The sequence below is a fragment of the Cetorhinus maximus genome, unplaced genomic scaffold (genome assembly GCF_964194155.1).
Source record: "Cetorhinus maximus unplaced genomic scaffold, sCetMax3.hap1.1 HAP1_SCAFFOLD_1435, whole genome shotgun sequence".
NCBI lineage: Eukaryota > Metazoa > Chordata > Chondrichthyes > Lamniformes > Cetorhinidae > Cetorhinus > Cetorhinus maximus.
The window spans coordinates 43,927-65,062 of record NW_027597376.1 but is presented as its reverse complement, the minus strand read 5'-3'; the positions used below and the strand labels follow the sequence as shown (position 1 = coordinate 65,062).

Sequence of the window (21,136 nt, the reverse complement as noted above, 5' to 3'; positions counted from 1 at the left end):
GAGGGTTGTAGGAGCTGGAGGAGGTTACAGAGATAGGGAGGGGTGTAGGGGCTGGAGGAGGTTACAGAGATAGGGAGGGTTGTAGGGGCTGGAGGAGGTTACAGAGATAGGGAGGGTTGTAGGGGCTGGAGGAGGTTACAGAGATAGGGAGGGTTGTAGGGGCTGGAGGAGGTTACAGAGATAGGGAGGGTTGTAGGTGCTGGAGGAGGTTACAGAGATAGGGAGGGTTGTAGGGGCTGGAGGAGGTTACAGAGATAGGGAGGGTTGTAGGGGCTGGAGGAGGTTACAGAGATAGGGAGCAGGGGGTGCGAAGCCGTGGAGGGATTTGAGCGAAAGGATGAGAGAATTTTAAATTCAAGGCCTTGCCAGATAATGTAAGGTGGCAGTCACAGTGGGTGCGAGTGCAAGGTTACGATATGGGGCAGCAGGGTTTTAGAGAAGCTGCAGTTTGCGGCAGGTGGTAGGTGGGAGAACGAGCGGCCAGTGTCGGGACAATGAAGTCCAGGCCTAACAAAGGAATTAATGACAGCTCCAGCAGCACACGGACAGGGGTGGCGATGGAGATGGGCGATGTGACAGTTTTGGTCAATGAGCGGGTATGTGGTCACAAGCAGTAACTAACACTTCCAGATCTCCATTGGCCGTGAAGCGCTTTGGGACGTCCCGGAGGCCTCAAAGGCACTACAAAAATGCACATTGTTCTTGGTTGCTGCTGATTTACGTTTGTTTATCATTGGACCTGTAGTTTCAGTCAGCTTTGTACCCCTCTCTGGTACCCAGAGCAACACTGCCACCTGGACCTGCTGTCCTGCCACAGCACCAGGTCAGGCACACTGTGAAAGGAATCTGCTTCTGTCGTCTAATCTACTTCTACAAGTTTGAGACCTTGACTGACCAACAGCACTGTTCATGGAGGCTATGGTGCAATATCCTTAAATCGGGACACTATTCAGGAGTAAAGGTTATTTTGGCCACCTCGGTTTAAATAGACAGTTAAGGGTAGCTTTGCTCCGCAGCCACCAATGGAGGAGCAACGGAAAGCAGGGACACGCCAGAGGCTGGAACTGGAGGAGCGCAGAGGTCTTCAGAGAGTGTAGGGGCTGGAGGAGGTTACAGAGATAGGGAGGGTTGTAGGGGCTGGAGGAGGTTACAGAGATAGGGAGGGTTGTAGGGGCTGGAGGAGGTGACAGAGATAGGGAGGGTTGTAGGGGCTGCAGGAGGTTACAGAGATAGGGAGGGTTGTAGGGGCTGGAGGAGGTTACAGAGATAGGGAGGGTTGTAGGGGCTGGAGGAGGTGACAGAGATAGGGAGGGTTGTAGGGGCTGCAGGAGGTTACAGAGATAGGGAGGGTTGTAGAAGCTGGAGGAGGTTACAGAGATAGGGAGGGTTGTAGGGGCTGGAGGAGGTTACAGAGATAGGGAGGGTTGTAGGGGCTGGAGGAGGTTACAGAGATAGGGAGGGTTGTAGGAGGTTACAGAGATAGGGAGGGTTGTAGGGGCTGGAGGAGGTGACAGAGATAGGGAGGGTTGTAGGGGCTGGAGGAGGTTACAGAGATAGGGAGGGTTGTAGGGGCTGGAGGAGGTTACAGAGATAGGGAGGGTTGTAGGGGCTGGAGGAGGTTACAGAAATAGGGAGGGTTGTAGGGGCTGGAGGAGGTTACAGAGATAGGGAGGGTTGTAGGAGCTGGAGGAGGTTACATGGATAGGGAGGGTTGTAGGGGCTGGAGGAGATTAGAGATAGGGAGGGTTGTAGGGGCTGGAGGAGGTTACAGAGATAGGGAGGGTTGTAGGGGCTGGAGGAGGTTACAGAGATAGGGAGGGTTGTAGGGGCTGGAGGAGGTTAGAGATAGGGAGGGTTGTAGGGGCTGGAGGAGGTTACAGAGATAGGGAGGGGTGTAGGGGCTGGAGGAGGTTACAGAGATAGGGAGGGTTGTAGGGGCTGGAGGAGGTTACAGAGATAGGGAGGGTTGTAGGGGCTGGAGGAGGTTACAGAGATAGGGAGGGTTGTAGGGGCTGGAGGAGGTTACAGAGATAGGGAGGGTTGTAGGTGCTGGAGGAGGTTACAGAGATAGGGAGGGTTGTAGGGGCTGGAGGAGGTTACAGAGATAGGGAGGGTTGTAGGGGCTGGAGGAGGTTACAGAGATAGGGAGCAGGGGGTGCGAAGCCGTGGAGGGATTTGAGCGAAAGGATGAGAGAATTTTAAATTCAAGGCCTTGCTAGATAATGTAAGGTGGCAGTCACAGTGGGTGCGAGTGCAAGGTTACGATATGGGGCAGCAGGGTTTTAGAGAAGCTGCAGTTTGCGGCAGGTGGTAGGTGGGAGAACGAGCGGCCAGTGTCGGGACAATGAAGTCCAGGCCTAACAAAGGAATTAATGACAGCTCCAGCAGCACACGGACAGGGGTGGCGATGGAGATGGGCGATGTGACAGTTTTGGTCAATGAGCGGGTATGTGGTCACAAGCAGTAACTAACACTTCCAGATCTCCATTGGCCGTGAAGCGCTTTGGGACGTCCCGGAGGCCTCAAAGGCACTACAAAAATGCACATTGTTCTTGGTTGCTGCTGATTTACGTTTGTTTATCATTGGACCTGTAGTTTCAGTCAGCTTTGTACCCCTCTCTGGTACCCAGAGCAACACTGCCACCTGGACCTGCTGTCCTGCCACAGCACCAGGTCAGGCACACTGTGAAAGGAATCTGCTTCTGTCGTCTAATCTACTTCTACAAGTTTGAGACCTTGACTGACCAACAGCACTGTTCATGGAGGCTATGGTGCAATATCCTTAAATCGGGACACTATTCAGGAGTAAAGGTTATTTTGGCCACCTCGGTTTAAATAGACAGTTAAGGGTAGCTTTGCTCCGCAGCCACCAATGGAGGAGCAACGGAAAGCAGGGACACGCCAGAGGCTGGAACTGGAGGAGCGCAGAGGTCTTCAGAGAGTGTAGGGGCTGGAGGAGGTTACAGAGATAGGGAGGGTTGTAGGGGCTGGAGGAGGTGACAGAGATAGGGAGGGGTGTAGGGGCTGGAGGAGGTGACAGAGATAGGGAGGGTTGTAGGGGCTGGAGGAGGTTACAGAGATAGGAAGGGTTGTAGGGGCTGGAGGAGGTTACAGAGATAGGGAGGGTTGTAGGGGCTGGAGGAGGTTACAGAGATAGGGAGGGTTGTAGGAGGTTACAGAGATAGGGAGGGTTGTAGGGGCTGGAGGAGGTGACAGAGATAGGGAGGGTTGTAGGGGCTGGAGGAGGTTACAGAGATAGGGAGGGTTGTAGGGGCTGGAGGAGGTTACAGAGATAGGGAGGGTTGTAGGGGCTGCAGGAGGTTACAGAAATAGGGAGGGTTGTAGGGGCTGGAGGAGGTTACAGAGATAGGGAGGGTTGTAGGAGCTGGAGGAGGTTACAGAGATAGGGAGGGTTGTAGGGGCTGGAGGAGATTAGAGATAGGGAGGGTTGTAGGGGCTGGAGGAGGTTACAGAGATAGGGAGGGTTGTAGGGGCTGGAGGAGGTTACAGAGATAGGGAGGGTTGTAGGGGCTGGAGGAGGTTAGAGATAGGGAGGGTTGTAGGGGCTGGAGGAGGTTACAGAGATAGGGAGGGGTGTAGGGGCTGGAGGAGGTTACAGAGATAGGGAGGGGTGTAGGGGCTGGAGGAGGTTACAGAAATAAGGAGGGTCGTAGGGGCCGGAGGAGGTTACAGAGATAGGGAGGGGTGTAGGGGCTGGAGGAGGTTACAGAGATAGGGAGGGTTGTAGGAGCTGGAGGAGGTTACAGAGATAGGGAGGGGTGTAGGGGCTGGAGGAGGTTACAGAGATAGGGAGGGTTGTAGGGGCTGGAGGAGGTTACAGAGATAGGAAGGGTTGTAGGGGCTGGAGGAGGTTACAGAGATAGGGAGGGTTGTAGGGGCTGGAGGAGGTGACAGAGATAGGGAGGGTTGTAGGGGCTGCAGGAGGTTACAGAGATAGGGAGGGTTGTAGGGGCTGGAGGAGGTTACAGAGATAGGGAGGGTTGTAGGGGCTGGAGGAGGTGACAGAGATAGGGAGGGTTGTAGGGGCTGCAGGAGGTTACAGAGATAGGGAGGGTTGTAGAAGCTGGAGGAGGTTACAGAGATAGGGAGGGTTGTAGGGGCTGGAGGAGGTTACAGAGATAGGGAGGGTTGTAGGGGCTGGAGGAGGTTACAGAGATAGGGAGGGTTGTAGGAGGTTACAGAGATAGGGAGGGTTGTAGGGGCTGGAGGAGGTGACAGAGATAGGGAGGGTTGTAGGGGCTGGAGGAGGTTACAGAGATAGGGAGGGTTGTAGGGGCTGGAGGAGGTTACAGAGATAGGGAGGGTTGTAGGGGCTGGAGGAGGTTACAGAAATAGGGAGGGTTGTAGGGGCTGGAGGAGGTTACAGAGATAGGGAGGGTTGTAGGAGCTGGAGGAGGTTACATGGATAGGGAGGGTTGTAGGGGCTGGAGGAGATTAGAGATAGGGAGGGTTGTAGGGGCTGGAGGAGGTTACAGAGATAGGGAGGGTTGTAGGGGCTGGAGGAGGTTACAGAGATAGGGAGGGTTGTAGGGGCTGGAGGAGGTTAGAGATAGGGAGGGTTGTAGGGGCTGGAGGAGGTTACAGAGATAGGGAGGGGTGTAGGGGCTGGAGGAGGTTACAGAGATAGGGAGGGGTGTAGGGGCTGGAGAAGGTTACAGAGATAGGGAGGGTTGTAGAGGCTGGAAGAGGTTACAGAGATAGGGAGGGTTGTAGGGGCTGGAGGAGGTTACAGAGATAGGGAGGGTTGTAGGTGCTGGAGGAGGTTACAGAGATAGGGAGGGGTGTAGGGGCTGGAGGAGGTTACAGAGATAGGGAGGGTTGTAGGGGCTGGAGTAGGTTACAGAGATAGGGAGGGTTGTAGGTGCTGGAGGAGGTTACAGAGATAGGGAGGGTTGTAGGGGCTGGAGGAGGTTACAGAGATAGGGAGGGTTGTAGGGGCTGGAAGAGGTTACAGAGATAGGGAGGGTTGTAGGTGCTGGAGGAGGTTACAGAGATAGGGAGGGGTGTAGGGGCTGGAGGAGGTAACAGAGATAGAGAGGGTTGTAGGGGCTGGAGGAGGTAACAGAGATAGGGAGGGTTGTAGAGGCTGGAGGAGGTAACAGAGATAGGGAGGGTTGTAGGGGCTGGAGGAGGTTACATAGATAGGGAGGGTTGTAGGGGCTGGAGGAGGTTACAGAGATATTGAGGGTTGTAGCATTCAGCCAGAAGTGCCGTCTCATCCTCCTCCAGAGGTCCCTAGAATCACAGATGCCAGTCTTCAGCCAATTCGATTCACTCCATGTGATATCAAGAAACAGCTGAAGGCACTGGAAACTGCAAAGGCTATGGGCCCTGACAATATTCCGGCAATAGTACTGAAGACTTGTGCTCCAGAACTTGCCGCGCCCCTAGCCAAGCTGTTCCATTACAGCTACAACACTGGCATCTACCCGGCTATGTGGAAAATTGCCCAGGTATGTCCTGTACACAAAAAGCAGGACAAATCCAACCCGGCCAGTTACCGCCCCATCAGTCTACTCTCCATCATCAGTAAAGTAATGGAAGGGGTCATCAACAGTGTTATCAAGCGGCACTTGCTTAGCAATAACCTGCTCACTGATGTCCAGTTTGGATTCTGCCAGGGCCACTCAGCTCCTGACCTCATTACAGCCTTGGTTCAAACATGGACAAAAGAGCTGAACTCCCGATGTGAGGTGAGAGTGACTGCCCTTGACATCAAGGCAGCATTTGACCGAGTGTGGCATCATGGAGCCCGAGCAAAACTGGAGTCAATGGGAATCAGGGGGAAAACTCTCCGCTGGTTGGAGTCATACCTAGCACAAAGGAAGATGGTTGTGGTTGTTGGAGGTCAGTCATCTCAGCTCCAGGACATCACTGCAGGAGTTCCTCAGGGTAGTGTCCTCGGCCCAACCATCTTCAGCTGCTTCATCAATGACCTTCCCTCCATCATAAGGTCAGAAGTGGGGATGTTCACTGATGATTGCACAATGTTCAGCACCATTCACGACTCCTCAGATACTGAAGCAGTCCATGTCCAAATACAGCAAGACCTGGACAATATCCAGATGGGCTGACAAGTGGAAAGTAACATTCGCACCACACAAGTGTCAGGCAATGACCATCTCCAACAAGAGAGAATCCAACCATCACCTCTTGACATTCAATGGCATTACCATCACTGAATCCCCCACTATCAACATCCTGGGGGTTACCATTGACCAGAAACTGAACTGGACTAGCCATATAAATACTGTGGCTACAAGAGCAGGTCAGAGGTTGGGAATCCTGCATTGCAAATGGCCAAGTGGGAACACTATTTGTGGAGTTGAGGCGATTTAAATAGGTTTGAACCCCCTCCCCCATCCCAACGACTGTCCCACCCAACTGGACAACCCTCAGCAAAAAAAGGCGCCAAACCTCCGCGCATGTGCGCTGCCTTGGTTGGGGGGGTCGGTTACTGAAGGAACTACTAATCCCGGCGTCCCTGGCCCGCCGCATGCGCTGTGAGGGCGTGGGGCGTGAAAGCCGGCATGCCCCCGGTGTGGGCATGCGCACTGGGGGCCGAGCCGGTGGGTTGAAACTACAATCCCGGCATCCCCCCGTGGCGGGCATGCGCACTGGCGGCCGAGCTGGTGGGTCGGAACTACAATTCCCGGCGACCGCGCGGGTGTCGCGGCGCCGGGCCTGGTCGGTTGCTGAGGCGGGTGAAGGCCCCTGAGTGAGAGGAGGAACCCCGGGACGGAGAGAGGGGGAAAGAGGTCGAGGAGGAGGAGGCGGCGGCTTCCGTTCAGGTATCCGTGAGGAGCGCGAGAGGCGGCCGTGGGATTTATTAATTAAGCGTAGATCTGTGTTTTTGTCCCGGTTTCGTTGTCGGCCCGTGCAGCGAACTTTTTAGGTTAAAATAAAATCCTCCCTCGCTCTGTTTACCGCCCAAATAATCACCAGTAGCGCGCAGCAGAATATTACTTTGCTCATTTTCACCTATTGTTGTCCCAGACTCTTTATCCAGGAGCAATTCCGCAGGGGGTCAGCTAAACAATCACCTAGTGTGCAGCAGAATATTACATTGCTCATTTTCACCTATTGTTGTCCCAGACTCTTTATCCAGGAGCAATGCCGCAGGGGGTCAGCTAAACAATCACCAGTAGCGTGCAGCAGAATATTACATTGCTCGTTTTCACCTATTGTTATCCCAGACTCTTTATCCAGGAGCAATGCCGCAGGGGGTCAGCTAAACAATCACCAGTAGCGTGCAGCAGAATATTACATTGCTCCTTTTCACCTATTGTTGTCCCAGACTCTTTATCCAGGAGCAATGCCGCAGGGGGTCAGCTAAACAATCACCTAGTGTGCAGCAGAACATTACATTGCTCGTTTTCACCTATTGTTGTCCCAGATTCTTTATCCAGGAGCAATGCCACATGAGGTCAGCTAAATAATCAACTAGTGTGCAGCAGAATATTACATTGCTCGTTTTCACCTATTGTTGTCCTAGATTCTTTATCCAGGAGCAACGCTGCAGGGGGTCAGCTCAATAATCACCAGTAGTGTGTCGCAGAATATTACATTGCTTATTTTCATCTATTCTGGACCCAGACTCTTCATTCAGGAGCAATGCCGCAGGGGGTCAGCTAAATAATCACCAGTAGCATGCCGCAGAATATTACATTGCTCGTTTTCGCCTATTGTTGCCCCAGATTCTTTATCTAGGAGCAATGCTGCAGGGGTCAGCTAAATAATCACCAATAGTGTGCCGCAGAATATTACATTGCTTGTTTTCACCTATTGTCCTAGATTCTTTATCCAGGAGCAACGCTGCAGGGGGTCAGCTAAATAATCATCAGTAGTGTGCAGCAGAATATTACATTGCTCGTTTTCACCTATTGTTGTTCCAGATTCTTTATCCAGGAGCAATGCCACATGAGGTCAGCTATATAATCACCAGAAGCGTGCCGCAGAACATTACATTGCTCGTTTTCACCTATTGTTGCCCCAGATTCTTTATCCAGGAGCAATGCTGCAGGGGGTCAGCTAAATAATCACCAGTAGCATGCCGCAGAATATTACATTGCTCGTTTTCACCTATTATTGTCCCAGATTCTTTATACAGGAGAAATGCCGCAGGGGGTTAGCTAAATAATCAGCTAGTGTGCAGCAGAATATTACATTGCTCGTTTTCACCTATTGTTGTCCTAGATTCTTTATCCAGGAGCAACGCTGCAGGGGGTCAGCTCAATAATCACCAGTAGTGTGCCGCAGAATATTACATTGCTTATTTTCATCTATTCTGGACCCAGACTCTTCATTCAGGAGCAATGCCGCAGGGGGTCAGCTAAATAATCACCAGTAGCATGCCGCAGAATATTACATTGCTCGTTTTCACCTATTGTTGCCCCAGATTCTTTATCTAGGCGCAATGCTGCAGGGGTCAGCTAAATAATCACCAGTAGTGTGCCGCAGAATATTACATTGCTCGTTTTCACCTATTGTTGTCCTAGATTCTTTATCCAGGAGCAATGCTGCAGGGGGTCAGCTAAATAATCATCAGTAGTGTGCAGCAGAATATTACATTGCTCGTTTTCACCTATTGTTATCCCAGATTCTTTATCCAGGAGCAATGCCACATGAGGTCAGCTATATAATCACCAGAAGCGTGCCGCAGAATATTACATTGCTCGTTTTCACCTATTGTTGCCCCAGATTCTTTATCCAGGAGCAATGCTGCAGGGGGTCAGCTAAATAATCACCAGTAGCGTGCAGCAGAATATTACATTGCTCGTTTTCACCTTTTATTGTCCCAGACTCTTTATCCAGGAGCAATGTCGCAGGGGGTTAGCTAAATAATCACCTAGTGTGCAGCAGAATATTACATTGCTCGTTTTCACCTATTGTTGTCCCAGATTCTTTATCCAGGAGCAATGCTGGGGTGAGGGGGGTGGGGTCAGCTAAATAATCACCAATTGTGCAGCCTAATCTTTGCTCACGTTGACAGATGGTGGACCCCATCACTTTATCCTGGAGCAACATCATTGGGAATCAGCTAAGTATTTGCCAGTAGTGTGCAGTGGAATTATACAGTGCTCACCCACTCACCCAAGCGGTGGTGATTGGTTGGCGGGCAATGCCTTGGCCAATCAGTCGACCTGCCAACTTATCCTTTCCTCCCGGAGTATAAATGGTTGTGATTGTTTGAAATTTGGCACTCTCGCACTGGTGCTGACGACTGCAGAATGAGAAGCTTCAGAAACGTGTCTCTCTTTTCAGCAATGTGGAGGCTAACTAACTGCCAAAATAACAACAGTCACATCATTTGATGAGCTGCAGTGTTAATGTACTCTCTCCTTACTGGGATATGTTGCTGCTTTTAAATTTGCCTGGCCCTGACTGTTGGTGTTATGTGGTAGGTGACTCGCCTGGGAAAGGCAGGATGGGTTTGAGGTCCACGCAGGCTGCCTTTTTCCCCATCTGCAGCATCGCCGAGGTGGTGAAACTGTTTGAGTTCGAGCTGAGGAGGGACGAGCCCGACCTCACCCTGCTGTCCCTCGTCCTGGGCTTTGTCGAGCACTTCCTGGCCGTCAACAGGGTCGTTCCCATCAATGTGCCCGGTTACAGCTTTGAGGGCTCCCCGTTGGAGGCCGGCTCAGAGTCCGCAGCCTGCTTCCCCCGTGTGGACCTCCTTCAGATCAGGGCCCTGCACACCAGATTCACCACCATGATCCGGGGGGCAGTCGACCGGTCCCTCTACCCTCTGAAGGGTGGTTACTCTAGCCGGGAGCTGGTGAAGAAGATATCCGACGTCATCTGGAACAGCCTGAGCCGCTCGTACTTCAAGGACAGGGCGCACATCCAGTCTCTCTTCAGCTTCATCACTGGTGAGTCCCTCTGCCTCGCGCGATTTAATCTAGTCTTGCTGCTTAATGCCCCATATCGCCATGGGCTGGGGGTGAGCACACTCTCCTCTGCCTCAGAACATGGTGTCGCCTCATTCAAGCACTAACGCCAGGCCCACACTTGAGTGCCATCTTTTGGAGGAGGCGTTAATCTGAGGCCCCTAGCCATCCCCACCCCGTAAAAGATCCCACCTCCACCATTTTGGAAGGAGAACGGGAGAGGGGTGAATTCTCCTGAGTGTCCTGGACTCCATATTTACCCCTCAACCAAACATCATAGCTTCTTCCTGTGAATATTGGTTATAAAACAGTGTTTGTGTTTGACTTTGCTAATTAAACCACTAATCTCTGTTATGACGCAGCAGTTGGTAAAGGCTGAGTTGTTTAAATCCCAGAGGGGAACTTGAAACAACTGTCTTAACCCAAATTTTCAATTGGTATGTTTGAGATGCAGCTCTGAAATTCAGGAATAAGACCACTGAGCCTCAAGAGGTTTTTTTAATATAAAACTAAATTAAACATTTATTAATTTACAACAAAGTAAACACATACACATGTCTACAAATTACTCCCATAATAACTTTTAAACAAATCCCCAAATCAATCTCTCCCAGGTAAATCTTCACCAAGACAACAATAACCTATAGACTTTAAACAGACACCAGGCAAAGCACATTTGACTTAACAAATTCAAGATGAGGTTCCTTGCAGTTTGGTTCCTCTGCAGACACAGTTGTAGGCTTACAGGCTGGTTAGATCTTAAATGCCTCTGACTTACACACAATCCCCTTTCCCTCTTTATACCTAGCTTCCCCTTTGAATGTAAATTTTCCATGGTATCACTAGGCTTTTAACTTCACACCTTCTAACAATAACATTTTCATCCCACTAATTTTATTAGTGATGTAAACACGTTGCTTGGCGTCTTCCCGCCAAATGCAAGATTTTACTCCCACTCCTGAATGCTTTATTCAACAAATGCAAATATACACTTTACCTTCTATCATCCTTACTGTTCACCCAATTAACATCTCAAACTACGATCCACCAAAGCACCCAGTCCAGCTGGCTTTAATCCAATTAAGACACACACGGTCAGACACATAGACACAGACCCCACTACGACTCCATTTAAAATAGTTTCCAATAACATTATAGACATTAATATCTCTTCATGACATCTCGGATTCTCAGTTTGAAACAGGGCTTCGCTTTACATCTTACCGTTTTCTCTCTCTCTCTCTCTCTCTCTCTCTCTCTCTCTCTGTCTTCCTTCGCTCAGGTACTAAACTGGATAGCTCGGGGGTGGCCTTTGCAGTGGTGGCTGCCTGCCAGGTCCTGGGACTCCGTGATGTCCACTTGGGGCTATCGGAGGATCATGCCTGGGTGATCTTTGGTGAAAATGGGGAGGAGACGGCCGAGGTGACCTGGCACGGCAAAGGCAACGAGGACAGGAGGGGACAGACCGTGACTGCAGGCATTGCCGAAAGGGTGAGGGTGCTGTGTGTGTGCGCGCGTGCTGTGTGTGTGCGCGCGTGCTGTGTGTGTGCGCGTGTGCTGTGTGTGTGCGCGTGTGCTGTGTGTGTGCGCGCGTGCTGTGTGTGTGTGCGCGCGTGCTGTGTGTGTGCGCGCGCGTGCTGTGTGTGCGGGGGCGTGCGCGAAAAACCCGCCCTGAGCTGTGCCTCTGTTCTGCCTGTAGCTGTGACATTTCCCCTCAGTTAGCCCCTTGGTTTTGTCTGCTTTGTCACAGAGCTGGCTGTACCTGAAAGGCTCCTATCTGAAATGCGACCGCAAAATGGAAGTGGCGCTCATGGTGTGCGCCATCAACCCATCGATTGACCACCACACCGACAGCGTGGAGCTCCTGCAGCTGCAGCAGGTGAGAGCCCGGGACCTTGGTGGGTGGCGAACTGGACAACTGGCAGAGCGTCCGGCCGATGAAAGTGCGGGGCGGGCGACGTGAGCCCCTAGCTGCCTGACCGCACTCCGACGCAAAGCGCCCCGCGGTCGATTGGATTGTGAACGCTCACCACCTAGGCTAAGCCAAGAGCTGGCGCTGCAGGGGAGGGCAATGTTGAAAGCAAAACCACATACCTGCAACAACAGTGCGCATTTATATAGCTCCTTATGCGTAATAAAACTGTCCCACTGGAGCCATATCAAACGAGATCTGACCCCAAGCCACGTTAGCAGGTATTAGGACAGGCGACCTAAAGCTTGGTCAAAGGTGTTTTATTTGGAATTAAGTAGAATATGGAGTACGGAATCAGGCTGATATTTCTACTCCACACGAGCCTCCCCCCCCCCCCCCCCCACTCCATCTCCTCCCCCCCCCCCCCCCCCCCCCCCCCCATCACCATTTCCTTCTATTCCTTTCTCCCTCTTGTGTTTATCCAGCTTCCCCCTTAAAGGTGTCTATACTACTCACCTTGACCACTCCCTGTGGGAGCGAGTCCCACATTCTCCCCACTCCCTGGGTGAAGCTGATAGTGTTAAAGAAACAGTTTAAAGACAGAAGTTTAGGGAAGGAATTCCGGTCGGTACCTGAGATTAATTTCTATGCCTTTTCTTCCCCTTTAGCACCTCCTGTGGCTACTGTACGATCTCGGGCACCTGAGCAAGTGAGTGTCACTGTTCCATTTCTTTGAGTTCCCTCAGCTAGCTTGATTCAGGTGAGGGCTGTAAATGGACGTTGAATATGTAGAGAGAGAGAGAGAGAGACTTAGTCTTATCGGAGCAAATTGTGAGGTTTCGTAGAAATATCTCTTGTACGGCGAACTGCTTTGCCACATGGGGCCCTATTATTTTGGAGAAGTTAAACCAGCTGCCCTCTCGGGTGGGTGTAAAAGATCCCACGGCCACTATTGGAGGAAGAGCAGGGGGGAGTTCTCCCCGGTGTCCTGGGGCCAATATTTATCCCTCACCCAACAAATAAAAGCCTTGACCTGATGATCACTGTCGCACTGCTGATTAGGAACAGGAGGAGGCAATTCAGCCCCTCCAGCCTGTTCCACCATTCAGTGAGATAGTGACTGTTCTGTACCTTAACTCTATCCACCTCAGGCTCCTGATATCCTATTGGGCCAGCATTGAGTGCTTTTTGTGGGAGAGAATTTGACACTTTCCCACTGTGTGCACAAATGGGCTGCTGTGTTTCTGACAGTGCAATACTTGTAAAGAACTTTGTTGACAGTGGAATGCTTTGTACTGGATGTTCTGAGATGGTCAAAGATGCTGTACAGACAGTGAGATCCCACAAATAACCACTAAGCAAATTAGAATTAGGAGCAGGAGTAGGACACTCAGCCCCTTGAGCCTTCAATACGATCGTGGCTGATCTGATTGTGGCCTTAACTCCACTTTCCTGTCTGTCCCCCCATAACCCTCGACTCCTTTGTCGATCAAATATCTGTCTAACTCGGCCTTGAATATATTCAGTGGCCCGGCCTCCACTGCTCTCTGGGAGGGGGGAGAATTCCACTGACTGACCACCCTCTGAGAGAAGAAATTCCTCCTCATCTCCGTCTTCAATAGGAGACCCCTCATTCTGAAACTGAGCCTCCCACCCCCCTCGTTCTAGATTCCCCAACGAGGGGGAAACATCCTCTCAGCCTCCACCCTGTCAAAACCCCCTCCTCAGGATCTGATATGTTTCAATAAGATCACCTCTCATTCTTCTAAACTCCAATGGGTACAGGGCCCAACCTGCTCAACCTTTCCCCATCAGACAAACCCCCTTCATCCCAGGAATCAGCCAAGTGAACCTTCTCTGAACGGCCTCCAGTGCGAGTCTATCCCTCCTTAAACCATCCGCCTTCTCCTCCAGGTAGCCTGCTCTAAAAGGGCCTTGGTGACCATGGACTTCCATTGCATTGGTCCATGGTTACGCTTGGCAAAGTGCAGCAGTGCTTTGCCATTGCCTCCTGCAGTATGGCCGACCAGGAAACTCTCCCACTCTTTTCAGCTGCCGTCAGGCGTTTTGGAAGGATTGACAGGCTGATGATCAACCTGCCTGGCCACGTTCTGAGCGCACCTTCTATGGCCATCAAGTCCTGAAGCGGGGCGCAAACCTGGAGTTTCTGACCTGAAGGTAGGGTCGCTACCCACTGCTCCACAAGACCTCCTCTCCTTAAATAAGGAGCCAAAACTACACAGTACTTCAGGTGTAGTCCCACTTTTGCCCTGTATGGTTGTAGCAAGACCTCCCTACTTTTACATTCCATCCCCCTTACAATAAACGCCAACATTCCATTTACCTTCCTAATGATTTGCTGCATCTGCATACTAACCTCTTGTGAGTCATGTACCAGGACATCCAGGTCCCTCTGTAGCACAGCGCAGTTAGTAGGTGGCAGTGCTTGAAGGGGGAATGTTAGCTAGGTCATGGCGAGAACACTTCTCATTCTCCCCGGGGATCCCAGCTACACGTTCTGGTCACATTGTTCCGTACCACACCGGGGTTCATTCTGAGTGAGCTGGTGATGTCTGAGTCGTTTTGCTTTGTGCCTGGCAGGTATCCGATGGCACTGGGGAATCTGGCAGACTTGGAGGAGTTGGAACCAATGCCAGGGAGACCAGATCCGCTGACGCTTTATCACCAGGTTCACTGCATGGTTTATTAATCACAAACTGTTTTAATTGACTGCATCGGACTGATACTTGTGGACCAGACACAGCACGGGGTTAGATACAGAGTAAAGCTCCCTCTACACTGTCCCCATCAAACACTCCCAGGGCAGGTCCAGCACGGGGTTAGATACAGAGTAAAGCTCCCTCTACACTGTCCCCATCAAACACTCCCAGGACAGGTACAGCACGGGGTTAGATACAGAGTAAAGCTCCCTCTACACTGTCCCCATCAAACACTCCCAGGACAGGTACAGCACGGGGTTAGATACAGAGTAAAGCTCCCTCTACACTGTCCCCATCAAACACTCCCAGCACAGGGTTAGATATAGAGTAAAGCTCTCTCTACACTGTCCTCATCAAACACTCCCAGGACAGGTACAGCACGGGTTTAGATACAGAGTAAAGCTCCCTCTACACTGTTCCCATCAAACACTCCCAGGACAGGTACAGCACGGGGTTAGATACAGAGTAAAGCTCCCTCTACACCATCCCCATCAAACACTCCCAGGACAGGTACAGCACGGGGTTAGATACAGAGTAAAGCTCCCTCTACACCGTCCCCATCAAACACTCCCAGGGCAGGTACAGCACGGGGATAGATACAGAGTAAAGCTCCCTCTACACTGTCCCCATCAAACACTCCCAGGACAGGTACAGCACGGGGTTAGATACAGAGTAAAGCTCCCTCTACACAGTCCCCATCAAACACTCCCAGGACAGGTACAGCACGGGGTTAGATACAAAGTAAAGCTCCCTCTACACTGTCCCCATCAAACGCTCCCAGGACAGGTACAGCACGGGGTTAGATACAGAGTAAAGCTCCCTCTACACTGTCCCCATCAAACACTCCCAGGACAGGTACAACACGGGGTTAGATACAGAGTAAAGCTCCCTCTACACTGCCCCCATCAAACACTCCCAGGACAGGTACAGCACGGGGTTAGATACAGAGTAAAGCTCCCTCTACACTGTCCCCATCAAACGCTCCCAGGACAGGTACAGCACGGGATTAGATACAGAGTAAAGCTCCCTCTACACTGTCCCCATCAAACACTCCCAGGACAGGTACAGCACGGGGTTAGATACAGAGTAAAGCTCCCTCTAAGCCGTCCCCATCAAACAGCTCTGACTGTTAATTGTATGTTTACTCTTTTCTGTGTCTGGGTTAATTCAGTACTTCCATTTCCGCTGATGTCTCGATGTTTCATTTATTCACCTTCATTCTCACCATGCAGGGGATTTCTTCAGCGAAGGAGTATTACAACAATGAACACGTCTACCCCTACGTCTACCTGGCAAGCTACTTCTGTCGTAATAAGAACGTCAAGGAGGCTCTGGCCTCCTGGGGTGATGCAGCCACCGTCATTCAGGAGTAAGTTGCTACCTCCTCTCTTAACATATATTTAAGGTACTTGATAGAAGAAGCAATGACGACATGAGGAGAAACGTTTTCACATGATTAGCGTCTGGAATGCATTGCCCGAGAGTGTGGTTGAGGCAGGTTCAGTTGAGCTTTGTAAGGGGAGATTTGGATGGTGATCTGAAAAGGAAGGAAGTGCAGGATTACAGGGAGAAGGGGGGCGGAGGGGGGAATGGCACTAGGTGAATTGCTTATTTGGAGATTCAGGGCAAACATGAAGAGCCAAGTGGATTTCTGCGCTGTGCCCAGCCTGTGATCCAGGAGTAGCTACATGCCTCTCGATCTGTTCTGATCATTCCGGGAGAGCTCCCTAACCCTTCCAACAGTGTCCGTGGGATTCTTCACACCCACCTGAGGGCAGACGGTGCCTCAGTTTAAGATCTCGTGCCAAAGATGACACCTCCAACAGTGCGGCGTTCCCTCGGCGCCGACCCTCCAACAGTGCGGCGTTCCCTCGGCGCCGACCCTCCAACAGTGCGGCGTTCCCTCGGCGCCGTCCCTCCAACAGTGCGGCGTTCCCTCTGCGCCGTCCCTCCAACAGTGCGGCGTTCCCTCGGCGCCGTCCCTCCAACAGTGCGGCGTTCCCTCGGCGCCGACCCTCCAACAGTGCGGCGTTCCCTCGGCGCCGACCCTCCAACAGTGCGGCGTTCCCTCGGCGCCAACCCTCCAACTGTGCGGCGTTCTCTCGGTGCCGACCCTCCGAGAGTGCGGCGCCCCCTCGGTGCCGACCCTCCCAGTGGGGTTATTATATGGGAGGCTCTCCATCGGCCCTCAGTACATCATTACTGAGCCACAAACACACTTACAGGCACCAACACCCAGATGTAACCATTTGGCCCTGCTCTGCCGTAGAAGGTTCACTACCAGCCTGTAAATATGGTCTATGTTTTGTTTCTTTACCCATCCGTTACCATCCCCTTTTGTCTTGCACCGTCACCCCATTCGTCATTTGATCTCTCCTGCCTTGTGCACTATTGGAGATGTTCCTTGGTGTTCCCTCCTCCATTCTGTTGCTCCCTCCACAGATGCTGCCAGACCTGCTGAGTATTTCCAGTATTTTCAGTTGGTATTTCGGATTCCCAGCAACCCACAGTCTTTTCTTCGTGCTTTAAGACCGCTCCCTTGGCAGTGCTCCCGCTAGTTTATAGTCTTAATGCTGCTGCCTGTGAATGTGAATGTAACCAAGCTTGGAATGCTGTTTTCTCTCTTTCTCCCCACCACCACCCCCAGTTACAATTACTGCAGGGAGGACGAGGAGATTTACAAGGAGTTCTTTGACATTGCCAACGACATCATCCCCAACCTCATCAAGGAGATGGCCAGCATGGTGGAGGCCTCCGAGGAACGCGGGGACGGAGACAGTGGGACTGAGGTATTCCCGTGGAGTCTTGCTGTGCGGCATGTCACTTTTCTGGCTTCTCCCCGACACCGGTTGCGCTTTTTACGGAGAATTGCCTGTCCTGTTGAGCAGTTTGAGCTGACTGCCAGAGGTGGAAGGCAGGCTTGTCTGCGACGTTTCAGTGTGTCTCAGTTCTCCACAGCAGCTCCCAAAGCTCTGTGACCCGTTAATAAACTTCCTCTTCCTGACCTTCTTCTGACCAGGCCTAGTTTTAAAGAGTGCCTGTTCAAGCTCTTAGCTTTAGCTTTGCTCCTTCGCTGCCTCGATTTAATGTGTTGTGGTAGTCTTTCTCTTTCTCCCTCCCTCAGTCTCTGTGTGTGTCTCTCCCTCTCTCCTGCAGCCCCTATCTGTTAATGCTCTCTGCCTCAGCTTCTACCCGTGTGTCTCTGTCTCCCGATCTTGTTCAAGTCTCTGTCTCTCTTGCGAATGCTCCTATCCATGTTTTTCACTCCCCCATCCCCCGCCCCCGCACTTGCGTGTGGCCTGCGCTTGCTCTCCGCCTTTAAGACGCTCCTTCAAACCGACCTCCGTGACCGAGCTTTTGGTCCCCTGTCCCTCAATATCTCCGTACGTGGCTGGGGGGTCAGATTCTGTCTGACCGACGATCCTGTGAAGCGCCTCGGGGATGTTTTTAGTGTGTGCGAGGGGAGTTTGTAAATGTTTTTGTTAACGATTCCTTTCTGTTTCCACCCCAGGGTCCCCAAGGACAGCCCACTCCCAGCACTGCCCTGCAGGACCCTGAGAGCTTTGCTCAGCTGCTGAGGTTCTACGATGGGATCTGTAAGTGGGAGGAGGGCAGCTCCACACCCGTCCTTCACGTGGGCTGGGCCACCTTCCTCGTGCAGTCCATCAGCAAATTCGACGGACAGGTATTTGCTTTTCATCCTATAGCTCCATTGTTCCCCATCGCGAGGGAGAGAGGGCGCGAGGGAGAGAGGGCGCGAGGGAGAGAGGGCGCGAGGGAGAGAGGGCGCGAGGGAGAGAGGGCGCGAGGGAGAGAGGGCGCGAGGGAGAGAGGGCGAGTAGGCCGCTGCTGTGGAGTAATAGCTTTTGTGTCTGCTCTAGGTCCGTCACAAAGTGACAATCATCGTGAAGGACACGGAGAGCAATGAGGATGACGACCAGCACAGTGACGATTCCCGGGATGCCCGTCGGCGTGGTCCACGCCGCGAGTCCAAGGCTGAGGAGCCTCCTCCCGCCAAGAAATTCCTGGCCGAGAAGGTGGTGGAGCGACGGCGATCGGCCCCTAGCCAGAGGACGGCGGCCACGCCAGCCCCGGCCCCAGCCCCAACCCCAGCCCCAGCACCCCCTGTGCCCACCCCCTCTCCGGGAGCTGCCTGTGTCACCTTCCACAGTGAGAAGATGAAAGGTATGAAGGAGCTGCTGACTGCCTTAAAGATCAACTCCAGTGCCATCAAATTGCAGCTGACTGCACAGTCCCAGGTCCAGATGAAGAAACAGAAACTGAGTTCAGCCAGTGACTACACCTTGTCCTTCATGAAGAGGCAACGCAAGTCCCTCTAGAGAGAGAGGGGGGAGACTGGGAGGAGGACGCTGAGGCTGAGGGAGAGGGGGAAGGAGGCTGAGGGGAGGGGGAAGGGGGCTGAGGGAAGGGGAGAGGGGGGGAAGGGAGCTGCGGGAGAGACGTGGAGAGGTGTGAGCCAGTCTCACCTGCTGCTGCTGCTGCTGCTGACTGGGGACAGTCAGATTGCCCTGGGGCTCGTGGGCAGGTTTAATAACTTCTGCCTTTCAGTTGGGACAGTTTAGGACTGGGTGAGAGTCACCCCCCATCCAGCCACCGTCTGTACGGCCTCCAGCTCACTGCCGCCCTGTCACCAAGCAACCAAACAGCAAGTGGACTAAACCTTCAAACTGATAGCAGAGGAATTAGTGAACGCGGTGAAAATCGGACTGTCACCTGTGCGGAGTTGGAATATCTGAGCCTTTAGTAATGGAAAGTTAGTCAGTCGAGTCTGGTAGGACCTGATTTGAACTTTGTAGCTTTCCCCTGAGTTTGTGAATATCATTGTGTAAAATACAAATATTCCTTTTTTTTAAAAAAAAGAGTCTTGAGTTTTAAATCTCCATCTGTTCTGCTGCAAAGACTGTGTGTCCCGGTTCAGTATCTCCCCCCCCCCTCCGCTCTCTCATCGTCCTGGGGGGGTCAATATTTATCCCGGAAGAAAAATCTTAATGAACTGGGATCTTGCTGTGCACAGAATTGCTGCTGTGTAGGCCTACAGAGCTAATCATTCGAAACGCACTGTGGGACTTTTCAATGCAGGTAAAGTCTATGGTGTACCATTGCTTGGTGGGGGGGGGAACCCTCATTTAAAATTATTTTTTGACTGTGGCATCATACTATGCGGAAAATGGCTGCCACGTTTCCTGCAATACAAGGGGGTCTACACTTCAAAAAAAAAGAGTCCTTCATTGTCTGTGAAGCACTTCGGAACGTCCTGTGGAGGTGAAAGGAGCTGGAGAGATGCGAGTCCCAACTGTAATTCTGTTTTGCAGAGATGGTTTGAAATCAACTGCTTTGCTGTTTTTTTTTTTAACAGTTATTTCTTTCACAGGATGTGGGCTTCGCTGGCTGGGCCCAGCATTTATTGCCCATCCCTAGTTGCCCCTTGAGAAGGTGGCGGTGAGCTGCCTTCTTGAGCCGCTGCAGTCCCTGTGGTGTAGGTACACCCACAGTGCTGTTAGGGAGGGAGTTCCAGGATTTTGACCCAGTGACAGTGAAGGAACGGCCGATATATTTCCAAGTCAGGATGGTGAGTGACTTGAAGGGGAACTTGCAGGTGGTGGTGTTCCCATCTATCTTCTGCCCTTGTCCTTCTAGGTGCTAATGATCGTGGGTTTGGAAGGTGCTGTCTAAGGAACCTTGGTGAGTTGCTGCAGTGCATCTTGTAGATGGTACACACACTGCTGCTACTGTGCGTCGGTGGTGGAGGGAGTGAATGTTTGTGGATGGGGTGCCAGTCAAGCGGGGCTGCTTTGTCCTGGACGGTGTTGAGCTTCTTGAGTGTTGTGGGAGCTGCACTCATCCAGGCAAGTGGAGAGTATTCCATCACACTCCTGACTTGTGCCTTGTAGTTGGTGGACAGGCTTTGGGGAGTCAGGAGGTGAGTTACTCACCACAGGATTCCCAGCCTCTGACCTGCTCTTGTAGCCACAGTATTTCTGTGGTTGGGTCCAGTTCGGTTTCTGGTCAATGGTAGCCCCCAGGATGTTGATAGTGTCAAAGGAGTTCAGCCTGGAGGTGTCACGCTTTGTCGGAGAGACCGAGAACGATAAGGCTACCTTGTCACTGGCTGCATATCTGCGCATGACAGGAACAGGAAAAGTGAGTCGATGTGAGGAGAGATATCGCAAGCACAATGTCTTAAGAGCCGCTCAGAAGGAGCCTGCAACTGGTGTCGGCAGGGTCGAGAGAGCAGGCGGGCGAGAGAGAGATTTTGCTGGAGTGGGCTGCAGGGACAGATCTGCCGACGATGATGAACAGTGTGTTTTATGACGTGCCCGAGATGGAGCTGGTCATCTCTGACAAAAACCCCATGGATGAGTTTGAGTTGATCCAGCGAATCGGGAGTGGGACGTATGGTGATGTGTTTAAGGTGCGGTTTTTGTTAAAAATGCAAACCTCGAAGAAAAGGAGAAGTCGTAACCTCTCTGTCTCTGTCTGTCTTTCTCTCTCTCTCTCCCCCTCTCTGCATTCGCTCTCTCTCTCTCTCTCATTTCCGTTTTCTACCTCACTGCTGTTCCTTTTCTACTGAT

At 52.0% G+C, this 21,136-nt stretch overlaps 2 protein-coding genes across 3 annotated transcripts in view; both read left to right on the top strand.

Moving 5' to 3' along the window:
• Positions 1 to 6,673: 6,673 nt before the first annotated feature.
• On the top strand, positions 6,674 to 19,423 carry men1 (multiple endocrine neoplasia I). Of its 2 annotated transcripts, none has more exons than XM_078536712.1 (10): positions 6,674 to 6,812; positions 9,426 to 9,893; positions 11,194 to 11,402; positions 11,662 to 11,790; positions 12,492 to 12,532; positions 14,425 to 14,512; positions 15,776 to 15,912; positions 17,191 to 17,332; positions 18,055 to 18,228; positions 18,425 to 19,423. In XM_078536712.1, the coding sequence occupies exons 2-10, from the start codon at positions 9,449 to 9,451 to the stop codon at positions 18,881 to 18,883; spliced, it is 1,824 nt and encodes a 607-aa protein (XP_078392838.1). In that variant the 5' UTR covers positions 6,674 to 6,812; positions 9,426 to 9,448; the 3' UTR covers positions 18,884 to 19,423. The 2 variants fall into 2 exon arrangements, with proteins under 2 accessions (XP_078392838.1, XP_078392837.1); XM_078536711.1 differs by having other exon boundaries at positions 6,679 to 6,860.
• A 1,284-nt stretch (positions 19,424 to 20,707) lies between these two features.
• The window catches only part of LOC144676222 (mitogen-activated protein kinase kinase kinase kinase 2-like), a gene marked incomplete at its 3' end in the record, with an annotated part of 42,385 nt that continues 41,956 nt past the window's right edge, over positions 20,708 to 21,136 (top strand). The window contains exon 1 of the mRNA XM_078536710.1: positions 20,708 to 20,976. Within this exon, the coding sequence (XP_078392836.1) occupies positions 20,854 to 20,976 (123 nt within the window). The remainder of the gene's footprint in view (positions 20,977 to 21,136) is intronic.